This window comes from Tupaia chinensis, unplaced genomic scaffold (genome assembly GCF_000334495.1).
Source record: "Tupaia chinensis unplaced genomic scaffold, TupChi_1.0 Scaffold138060_1, whole genome shotgun sequence".
NCBI lineage: Eukaryota > Metazoa > Chordata > Mammalia > Scandentia > Tupaiidae > Tupaia > Tupaia belangeri.
This window is the reverse complement of record NW_006197961.1, coordinates 1,578,417-1,589,748: the sequence shown is the minus strand read 5'-3', so window position 1 is coordinate 1,589,748 and position 11,332 is coordinate 1,578,417. Positions and strand designations below refer to the sequence as shown.

The 11,332-nt window shown below is 52.2% G+C and overlaps 1 protein-coding gene across 2 annotated transcripts; it reads left to right on the top strand.

The window, feature by feature from the left end:
• Window positions 1–349: 349 nt before the first annotated feature.
• Window positions 350–5,373, top strand: CUNH19orf67 (chromosome unknown C19orf67 homolog). Of its 2 annotated transcripts, XM_006161010.3 has the most exons (6): window positions 351–1,185; window positions 2,582–2,726; window positions 2,854–2,954; window positions 3,039–3,224; window positions 4,384–4,518; window positions 4,985–5,373. In XM_006161010.3, the coding sequence occupies exons 1-6, from the start codon at window positions 848–850 to the stop codon at window positions 5,157–5,159; spliced, it is 1,080 nt and encodes a 359-aa protein (XP_006161072.1). In that variant the 5' UTR covers window positions 351–847; the 3' UTR covers window positions 5,160–5,373. The 2 variants fall into 2 exon arrangements, with proteins under 2 accessions (XP_006161073.1, XP_006161072.1); XM_006161011.3 differs by lacking the exon at window positions 2,854–2,954 and having other exon boundaries at window positions 350–1,185; window positions 2,637–2,726.
• Window positions 5,374–11,332: the final 5,959 nt, after the last annotated feature.

Sequence of the window (11,332 nt, the reverse complement as noted above, 5' to 3'; positions counted from 1 at the left end):
TACTAACATTTTCTGGGTTGTCCTCTCCGCAGCCCCATGGGGCGGAAGAGCTCATAAAAACCCACTTTACAGAGGAGGCCACTGGCTTAGTACAGCCAAAATGCTTGCTCTTAACACCTTGCGGAGGTCTTCACTGAGTCTTTAAATATAATGAGTGTATTTGGCTTTGTAAATCTAGGCCTATCAGCTTTTGCGTGCTACGAAAAATCTAGGCTGCAAATATGGGCGTCCGGTCTCTTCTGGGTCCTGGGGTTCATAAAAACAGCAGAAAGAATATGGGGTTAGTGAGATCACGAGACAGGACGAATATCCGAGTGATTTATTTTTATTAATATTGACACTACATCACACAGTCCCTACTAAGTTCAACAAGATTACGGTTTTTCAAAAGTTACGGTTTTGGGGAGTTAGAGACGCAGGGACAGGGCCTGGGCATCCTCCCTGCAAGCACCTGAGGCCCGGTGTTTGGACACGCGTTAGAGACCCGCGCGCACACACCCCACGGGGGGATGGCTGGATCGTGGCTGCATCCCCAGGGCCGACCTAGGTCGCCTCCCTCAGTTGTCTCTCCCCCACCCCCGCGTGTTCCTGGAGCGCGCGTGTGCGCAGCGCGGGCCGGATTGGCGCGCCCCCTCGCGCGTGTTGAAATTCAAACGAGGCGAACTTCCCCCCGACGCGGTTTGGCACGGGCGGAGAGGTCGAGACAGGGGCGAGTTGGAGGGCGTCGGCGCTCCGGGCCAAGCTAGTCCAAGACTTGTTGAGGCTGCCGCCGGGGCGGGGTCGAACTCACCGCCAACGGGAGCCACGGAGGCTTTAAAGGGCTCGGGTCCCGCCCCTCGGCCTCTGGATGGCTACCGAGCAGTGGTTCCTGGAGCCGCTTCCTCTGGGCGCGGGAGACACGCCGCCGCCCCCGGACGACTTGGAACCCGAGAGGGAGCCCTCCGGAGACCCCTCCTGGTTGACGTCGCCTGGCAGGCCTAGGGACCCTCCAGAGCTGGAGCCCGAGGGTGCCCAGGGGCAGCTGCAGGAGGTCCCCACCTCCACGCCTTCCCCTGAGCCTCTGGGCCCTGGGCCCGGGCCACCCCTTCCTCGACTTCCCTTGGACACCATATTCAGCCCCATCACCGAGCAGCTCAGCTACCTGCTCAAGAAGGCGGATGATTTCCAAAGCTACTTGCTCTACAGGTGACGCGGGACGGGGTCCTAGGTCCCTGTGCGATAGGAGAGTTAGAGGGTCGCAAGTTCGAAACCACTGGGAGCCAGAGAGAAATAGTAAATGCAGATAGTAGTTGATTAAAATCCCAATTTGAGGACCAGCAGTTGGCGTAATGGGTATCATTGGGCTCCCATGCAGTCGACCACGGTTCGAGTCCCGGACCCGGTGGCTTAAACTCACTCCAGTGTTGCCGAAGCGCTAGGACTTTTCTTCCCAGCTGTTTTTTGTGTGTTTGTTTTAAAGAAGTATTTATTTATTTATTTACGAGTTCCCCAGAGGAATACACAGAGGGAAAGTGCGAAAACAAGCCACCATGTCCAGGACTCGAACCATGATTGGCCATGTGGGAAGTCCAGGGCCTCAGTCACGTTGCCACCTGCTGGTCCCACCTCCCAGTTGTTAAATGATGAACCTGGTGCTGGCTCAGCAAACCCACCTGAGCCAGATTTGGCCCGCAGGTTATCGGTGTGAGATCCCAAAGGGTAATGAGATTCCTGGTTAGGGGAATAAGGGACAGATCTGATACTCAAATTTCAATGCCGGTTAGAATGTCTTGGGAGGCCAGTTTAAACCTTTGATTTCTGAGTTTCACCCTGCAAGGTGTTTTAAGTCAAAAGTGAGCGGCGGGGGCGGGGCAGCAGGTGACGTGGTGGTGAAGGGGATGGATTCCCACATGGTCAACCGCAGTTCAAGTCCTGGACCCGGCAGTTTGAAAATCACATGGGGCCCATATGTATGTGTGCCCCTAAATCTGAGGACGAGAATGGAAGAGAAAGGACTGTGGCATGGCCATCCCCCCTAGGGGGTGATTTCTCACTTTCCCTCTCATTGTCTCTCATGCAGAGAGCGCATGAGCGTGCACTATGGTAAAAACCTTAAAAAAATAAATACAAGCTAGCAGGTGTTGGGCATTTTCACAAGTGCCCCAGATGCTTTTGATGTTGGTGGGCCTGAGAGATGCTCCGAAGAAAAGCCTAGAGGGACCAGCAGATGGTTGCATCACTGGACTCCCACATAGTCAACCGCGGTTCGAGTCCCGGACCCAGCAGCTTAAACTCACACCGGGCGCGTGTGCGTGCGTGCCTAAGATCCTGAGAGGAGAATGGAGGAGAAGGGATTGCGGCGTGGCCCTCCCCCCCTGGGTGGTGATCTTTCACTATCTCTCAGTCTCTGTCTCTCCAGCAAGTGCATGTTCCCTATAGCAAAAAAATCTTTCAATAAAAAAAAAAAAAAAAGACTAGCACTGGGGAGTTTTGTCACGGTGGTCCAGGCCGGGGATACAGGTTGCAGGTGAGGACAATGAGAGAAACCGGGGAAGGGGTGTGTGCGATTCCATGCAAAGACCCCCCGCCCTTCTCCCTTCAGCAGGGACAGGGTGCAGAAAGAACAGCTGGCCAGGGCTATGCCCACCTTCTTGCAGATGTGCGAGCCCTATTTCCTATACCTGGAAGCGGCTGCAAGGAGCGTGCCTCCCATCTACGGAGTCCTGCAGGAGCTGGTCCGCAAGGGGGTAAGGCAGAAAGTCTCCAGAGCCAGGTCTAGGGGCGGGGCGAGAGGCGAGGGGCGCGGCAATGGGCGGGGCCTGTGGGTCCCTGCAGGCCGGCTGCTCCCAACAACCCCCTGTACCGCATGCATAGCTGTTGGAGATCTCGCAGCAGCTAACCCTGCGCCTAGAACAGCTGGTCCTCATGTATGCATCTTTTGGGTTCGTGGACCTGGAGGAGACGGACCCCTTGAGGTAACGGAGTTGGGGACTTGGGTGGGGGACAGGCGGTGGAGTCCCTGGGCCCCTCCTCATTATCATCCTTCCGTCTCTTCCTAGTATCTCCTGTTTTTTCTGCGGACGGTTCTCCATCAGCCCCACCCATGAGGTGTCCATCTTCAGATACTGCGCCCCGGCTGCCTACACCGCCAGTCGCTTCCCCCGATACCTCTATAAGAAGATTCGCTGGAACCTGGAAATGACCCCAGACCCCAGTGGCCAGGGGCAAGATTCCCATGTGGATTAGTAAGTCCCCCTACCAAAATCAAAGACCTCCGAACCATTTCCACCAAAGTGTGGACAGCAAATCAGGAGACCTAGACCAGCAGGTGATGCCAAGGTTAAGGTGGCTGGACCTCACAGGGCCAATCATGTGGTTCGAGTCCCAGGCCCACCCACTTGAAAATCGCACTGGGTGTGTGTGTGCGCTTGCCCGAAGTCCTCAGAGGAGATTGGAGAGTAATTTCTCCCTTTCCATCCTCTGTCTCTGACACTGAAGACTGAAAAAAAAAAAAAAAAAAAAGAAAGAAAGAAAACCACTTCTACCTTTTCTTTTTTAAATCTATCCTCCCATCAAAATAAAAGTCCTTGTCTTAAAAGTCGACTGGCTGAGGGGCTGACAAGTGACGTGGTGGTTAAGGGTGCCGGACTCCCACATGGTCGACCACGGTTCAAGTCCCGGACCTGGTGACTTGCTCTCTCACTTTCTCCTCTGTCACTCTCTGATCAAATTAAAATAAATAAATAAAGTTAAATGAAATAATTCTTAAAAAAAAAAAAAAAGGAGACTGGCAGAAAGAAAGATTTGAGTCACAGCCCTACCCTGAGAAATTCAGACTTTAAAAAAAAATTTTTTTTTAATTTGTTTCTTCCATGACCGAGAGAGGCAGACAAACAGATGACACCCCAACAGGGTCTCAGTGCCATGCTCCACCTCCAGCTTCAGCCAGTCTCAACCCAGGATACCCAGGTTGATCTCGGGATCAGCCTTGCACTCTCTGAACCCCCAAACAGTGCAACTCCTGACAAGTTTCCACTTTGCCTCCAAAATTAAAGCCCTCGACACAAGCAAGAAAACTGATCACTTTTTTTTTTAAGAGAGATTTTTGCTATAGGGTGCATGAGATAACCAGAGAGGCAGAGACAGGAAGTGAGAAATCACCCCCCACCCCCGGGGGTTTGGCCATGGGTGCAATCCCTTGTCCTCCATTCTCCTCTCAGGATCTTGGGGATGTATGCACACGTGTCTGATGTGTGTCTTAAACTGCCAGGTCTGGGACTCGAACCAGGTTCAATTGTGTGAAAGTCCAGAGAAGTAACCATTACACCATCTGCTGGTCCCAAAACTGGGCCTTGAAACTGATCACTCTTTAACTGCTGCTCCTCCCCTTCTCCTCCCCTTCAGCTACTTCCTGTGCTACCGCGATACCTGGGAAGACACAGATAAGAGTCCAGCCAATTCGTGCCCCCAGATCCAGAAGCTCTGGTCCATCGGTCGCTGGGTGCCCCTAGGACCAGCTGAAGATGACCCGTATTCATGGTAAGGAGCCGCGGGTAATGGCGAGATGGGCTTGGCTTCTGGAGGGTGGGACAGACCCCTACCAAACCCCAGCCCTGTGCTCCCCTCCGGAATAATGATGGCATGTTATTGTGCCCTGAAAAGTGCTTTATGCAGACTCACGTACCGACCCACGGAGGTCTTACTGCTCCGTTTGACAACACAGGTGCTCAGAGGGGTTAAGTTACACGCCCAAGGCCACAAAGCTAGCAGAAGTGATTGGCCAGGTCAGAGCCACTTACTCAGCCACCGAGAGCCATCACTCTCTAAATGTCTCATCAAACAAGAAAATAACTTTCTACCAGGGTTTTTCCAACCCCCCCCACGACACCCCCTACCCCCAGCTGAAACAAAGCCTCTTTCAGCCACCATCTAGCATTCGAGGGGAGGGGTTCGCCAGGGGCAGGGGGTGCTCACGTCCAGGCCTGTCCGTCCCCGGCCCCCCTAGGATATTGTGTCCGCAGCCTCCTGGGGACTACCAGCAGCTTCTGACCATCGGCTTCGAGGAGCCGTCGCACATGCTGGCCACCGACTTCCTGGTGCAGATCCTCACCGGCCAGGCAGGCCCCGCTCGGCCACCGAGCACGGCCGGGCCCGCGGCATGGGCTGCGCAGGGTTCCTGAAGCTGGGGAAGGCGGTGAGAGCTGCAGCCCAGCAGCTCCGAACTCCAGCAGAGGAGGCACGGAGGGGCTCACTCGTTCTCCTAATGCAGCCCGGCCTCCCCTTCCAAGAGGTCAGGCCGAGCTGACCCGTCTGCACCCAGCCCGGCCCGGCTGCAGGGCCCTGAGTGCAGACAACCACCAATTTTGCGTTAAATAAAAGAAAGAGGTCACAGCCTCAGCGTCCCTTCCAAGCGCCGCGCCGCGCCCCGCCCCTTGGGGCGGGAGGGCCACGCCCAGTCGCGGAGCTTTCTGGGAAATGTAGTCTTTGGGCAAACCCGTAGTAGGCGGGAGGCGCATGCGCAGAGGTGCCTATGAAGCAAAAGGGGAAGTAGCGGGGCTTGTCATCCACCGGAACCCAGATAAACCTCAAGTTTAGGGTAACAGGGAAATTGAACGCCCAATGGAGAAGACTTAGGGCCACGCCCATTGTTAACATTTGAACGCGGAAGTGATTTTTTTTCTGGTGTCAAAGACTACATTTCCCGACATGCCCCAGCAAACGGGCCGAGATCAGTTTCCAAAGGGTGGAATTCGATTTTCCACTTGCAGTTTTTGAGTCTCGGAGCCGGGCAGGTCACCGTGGTTGGCAGGGTACCCAGGGCGTAGACGGGGTGGGAGAAGCCTAAGGGACCCCAGCCTGAGCTCGCTAAGCTTTACAGCAGGCTTAGACAAGAGAGGGGACCCTGGCTGACAGGTGGACTCACCTGCCCAAATTGCCTGTGGACAAGTAGCAGAGCCTGGACCCAAACCCAATGCGGCACATCGCAAGTGTGCCCTGGTGTCACTCAGCCGTGAGTCACCACCTTTCTTGCTTTTTATTTTATTTATATTTTTTTTTTGAGAGGTTTTTGCTGTAGGGCACGTGCGCTCGCCAGACAGAGACAGAGAGACAGAAAGCGAGATCACCCCCTAGGGGAGATGGCCATGCCACAATCCCTTCTCCTCCATTCTCCTCTTGGGATCCTGGGCATGCACGCACACGTGCCCGGCGTGAGTTTAAGCCACCAGGTCCGGGACTCGAACCGTAGTTGACTACATGGGAGTCCAGCGACATAGCCATTACGCTAACTGCTGGTCCCTCTTTTTATGTACTTATTTTTTTAAGAATTATTGTATTTAACTTTATTTTAATTTGACCAGAGAGGGACAGAGGCAGAGAGAAAGTAAGAAAGCAAGCCTTCAGGTCTGGGACTGGAACCATGGCCGGCCCTGTGGGAGTCCATCGCCCTTAACCACCACAGCACTTGCGGATCGCATTTTTTAAAAAATATTTAATTTTGCGACCAGCAGTTGGTATAATGGCTATACCACTGGACTCCCATGTAGTCGACCGCGGTTTGAGTCCCAGACCCGATGGGTTAACCTCATGCCAGGCGCGTGTGCGCGCGTGCCCAAGATCCCGAGAGGAGAATGGAGGAGAAGGGATTGCGGCGTGGCCATCCCCCCGGGAGGGTGATTTCTCGCTTTCTGTCTCTCTGTCTCTCTGTCTTTCTGGCGATCGCATGCACCCTATAGCAAACACCTCTCCAAAAAAGAACAGGGACCAGCAGATCAGCAGATGGCCTAATAGTTGCGTCACTAGACTCCTACGTAGTTGACCATGGTTCGTATCCCAGACCCAGCTACTTAAAACTCACACCGGGCGTGTTTTCTCTGTCTCTGTCTCTCTAGCGAGCGCATGCACCCTATAGCAAAAATCTCTCCAGAAAGAAAAGAGAAAGACGCAAAGACAGAAAGAAGAAAGAAAGAAAGAAAGAAAGAAAGACAGACAGAACCAAAATATGCTGTTTTACACTTATGAGCACATCTCGGCTCGGGCTAACCACAAGCATCTTCGGCACGTCACCTTTTAAGTCAAATCTACAGTTTGCTTAAGACGAAAATGAAACCTTTTCGCGAGGTGGCAAAACGGGGAGAGGAAGGAAACAGGCTTGATTTCCTGGGTCCCATTGCTCAAGGACTGTCTACACCCGTGATTCTCAAATCGTCAGAATCACGAGGGGATCATGATCGTTAGGTCTGGGATGGGATGGGAGGACAAGTGTTTCCGGTAAGTTCCTGAGAGTCGTTAATCTGGCTGGGTCGAACCCCATCGGAGTTCAGGCTGCACGCTGAAATAAACTGGGGAGCTTTAAGAAACACACATATCCTGGGACCAGCAGTTGGCGTAATGGCTATGCTGCTGAACTCCCATGTAGTCGACCGTGGTTCAAGTCCCGGACCCGGTGGCTTAAACTCACGCCAGGCGCGTGTGCGTGTGTGCCCAAGATCGCAAGAGGAGAATAGAGGAGAAGGGATTGCAGCATGGCCATCCCCCCCGGGTGGTGATTTCTCGCTTTCTGTCTCTGTCTCTCTGTCTCTCTCTCTCTCTCTGTCTCTCGGGTGAGGACATGTACCCTATAGCAAAAAACTCTCCAAAAAAAAAAAAAGAAACACACATATATACACTGGGTCAGTCAGTGGCATGGTAGTTAAGGCCCTGGACTCCAACATAGCTGATCACGGTTCAAGTCCTGGACCTGGTGGCTTGTTTTGTCACTTTTCCTCTCTGTCACTCTGTGGTGAGCACACATGTCCTATAACAAACTTAAAAAAATAATAATAAATAGGGACCAGCAGATGGTGTAATGATGACATCATTAGACTCCTATGTAGTTGACCACGGTTCTAGTCCCGAACCTGGCGACTTAAAACTCACACCAGGGGGGACCAGCAGGTGGCATAATGGCTACATCACTGGACTCCCATGTAGTCGACCACAGTTCAAGTCCCGGACCCAGTGGCTTAAACTCACGCCGGGCGTGTGTGCGTGCGTGCCCAAGATCCCGAGAGGAGAATGGAGGAGAAGGGATTGCAGCGTGGCCAGCCGCCCTGGGGGCTGATTTCTGGTTTCTGTCTCTCTGTCTCTCTCTGTCTCTCGGGTGAGTGCATGCGCCCTATAGCAAACACCTCTCAAAAAAAAAAAAAAAAAAAAGAAAGGCCCTGTTGGGAGTGGTTTCTGTCTCTCACTCATGGAAGAAATAAACAAACACTGATGGGGCTGGTCCTGTAGCCCAGCAGATGCAGGAGCCATATCCCATGACACACCATGGTTCGAATCCTGGCCCTGGCAGCTTTAAAAACATGCCAGGCACACGTGCATGTGTGCCCCAAACCAGACAGGATGGAGAAATGGAGAAGAGATTGTAGCATGATCACACTGTTTTGGGTGGGGTCTCTCTCCACCATTGCTGTCTGTCTCTAGTGAGCACATACATGCCCTAAACGTTAAAATAATAATAATGATATGGAAGGAGCAGCAGGTGGTGTCGTTTAAGGCTGTGGATTCCCATGTGGCCAACCTTGGTTTGAATCCAGGGATCAACAGCTTGAAAATCCCTCTGGGGGACCAGCAGATGGCATAATGGTTACTCTGCTGGACTTCCATGGAGTCCACTGATGTTTGAGACCTGGACCCTGAGGCTTAAAACTCATGAGGGGGGTGGCGCCGGTAGGTGGCGCTGGACTCCCACAGGGCTGACTGTGGTTTGAGTCCTGGGCCTGGTGGCTTGAAAAATCATACCAGGCACATGCCAGTGGAGATGGTCACACCGCAATCCCTTCTCCTCCATTCTCCTCTCGGGATCTTGGGCACGCACGCACACGCGCCCGGCGTGAGTTTAAGCCACCGGGTCCGGGACACGAACCGCGGTCGACTACGTGGGAGTCCAGCGACATAGCCATGACGCTAACTGCTGGTTCCCAATAAAATAATTCTTTAAAAAACTTTTTTTTAAGAGAGATTTTTGCTATAGGGTACGTACACTAGCCAGAGAGTACAAGAAAGCAAGAAATCACACCCCACCCCAGGGAAATGGCCAAGCCGCAACCTCACCTCCTCTGTTCTCCTCTCGGGATTTTGGGCCTGTATGCACACGTGTCCAGCATAAGTTTCAAGCTTCTGTTTCCGGGACTTGAACCTTGGTCAGCCACAAGAGAATTTAGCACCTAAACTACTATGCCACCTGCTGGGCTCAGTCCTGTTCTTTTTTTTTTTGTAGAGATTTTTGCCTTAGGGCAGAGATAGCGAAAGGGAAAGCGAGAAATCACCCCCCAGGGGGGATGGCCACGCCGCAATCCCTTCTCCTCCATTCTCCTCTCGGGATCTTGGGCACGCACGCACACACCTCCCCAGCATGAATTTGAAGCCACCAGGTCTAGGATTCGAACCACTGTCGGCCATATGGGAGTCCCGTGATATGACCACTATGCCATCTGCTGGTCTCCCGTCCTGTCTTTACATATTTAGTTCTTAACTCCCCTCCTGAGAATTAAGCATGTTTTTTTTGGGGGGGGAGGGGTTCAGAGGTGTTTGCTATAGGGTTCGTGTGCTCCCCAGACAGACAGAGAGAGACAGAGAGACAGAAAGCGAGAAATCACCCCCCAGGGGGGATGGCCACGCCGCAATCCCTTCTCCTCCATTCTCCTCTCGGGATCTTGGGCACGCATGCACACGCGCCCGGCGTGAGTTTAAGCCACCGGGTCCGGGACTCAAACCGCAGCCGGCTACATGGGAGTCCAGTGACGTAACCCTTATGCCATTGGCTGGTCCCAGTATGCAGTTCCTTTAACCATAGGGTCAGGGCCAGGCCCGCTATTAGGAGACATGTAAGAAGCGTTAAACTGTAGCTGAAGAAGGTTAAGTGCACCGTTAAAGTTTCACAGACAACTTGGCGTGTTCACTGAGCCTCCTGAACCTCCAACTGGGGGAGAGGAATTCACCAGGGCTTGAAAATTGTTTCACCAGGGCTTGAAAATTGACAGCCACAGGCCCGGTCTGTCCCTCTCTGGTCAAATTCAAAATAAATCAAGTTAAATAAAATAAGTCTTTAAAAAAATAAAAGTTTTTTTGTCTCTCTCTGGTCACATTTAAATGAATAAAGTTAGATCATTATTTTTTAAAAGAAGAATTATTTATTTTTATTTTTTAAAGACTTATTATATTTAACTTTATTTATTCATGTATTTATTTTAATTTGACCAGAGAGAGACAGAGTGAGAAATAGTGAGAGATAGGGAAAGTGACAAAGCAAGCTGACAGGTCCGGGACTCGAACTGTGGTCAGCCATGTGGGAGTCCAGTACCCCCAACAACCAAGCCACCTGCCAGCCCCGAAAAAGGATTATTTATTGGGACCAGCAGTTGGTGTAATGGCTATTTCACCAGACTCCCATGTAGTCAACCGCAGTTCGAGTCCCGGACCCAGTGGCTTAAACTCACGCCGGGCGCGTGTGCATGCGTGCCCAAGATCCCCAGAGGAGAATGGAGGAGAAGGGATTGCGGCGTGGCCATCCCCCTGGGGGGGTGATTTCTCGCTTTCTGTCTCTCTGTTTCTCTCTGTCTGTCTGGCGAGCGCACGCGCCCTATAGCAAAAACCTCTCCAAAAAAAGAAAAGGAATTTATTTATTTAATTTATTTAATCATTTATTTTCATTTGACCCAAGAGAGACAGAGAGAGAGAGAAAGAGGGACAGTGAGAAAACAAGACACCACGTCCAGGACTCAAACTATAGTCTGCCATGTGGGAGTGTCCTGCACCCTAACCCCCATGTCACCTGCTGGCCCAATAATTCTTTAAAAAAAAAAAAAGTTCATAGAGGTGGACCAGCAGAGGTATAATGGTTCCGTTGCTGGACTCCCATGTAGTTGACTGTGGTTTGAGTCCCGGACCCGGTGGCTTGAAACTCAAATAGGTGCGTGTGCGTGTGTGCCCAAGATCCCGAGAGGAGAATGGAGGAGAAGGGATTGCGCCATGGCCATCTCCCCTGGGGGGTGATTTCTCGCTTTCTGTCTCTCTGTCTCTTTTTGTCTCTCTGGCGAGCACACACACTTTACAGCAAAAGAAGTTCATAGACTTCTTGGGCCCAGCAGCTGGCATGGTGTTAAGGCACCAGATTCCTACATGGTCAATGCAATTTGAGTCCTAGACCTGATGGCTCAAAAACCACACTGGGGGACCAGCAGTTGGCATGGTGGTTAAGGCGCTGGACATTCCCACATTGGTGACCACGGTTCGAGTCCCAGACCTGGTGGCTTGTTTTCTCACTTTCCCTCTCTCTTTCTCTCTGGTTAAATTTTTTTTTTTTTTTTTTTTT

Bases quoted from the DNA above. Each gene is read 5' to 3' on its own strand.
- CUNH19orf67 (XM_006161010.3), top strand. From the start codon at position 848: ATGGCTACCGAGCAGTGGTTCCTGGAGCCGCTTCCTCTGGGCGCGGGA. The intron at 2,955-3,038 runs GTAACGGAGTTG...GTCTCTTCCTAG, and splicing joins GAGGAGACGGACCCCTTGAG to TATCTCCTGTTTTTTCTGCG. The intron at 4,519-4,984 runs GTAAGGAGCCGC...CGGCCCCCCTAG, and splicing joins GAAGATGACCCGTATTCATG to GATATTGTGTCCGCAGCCTC.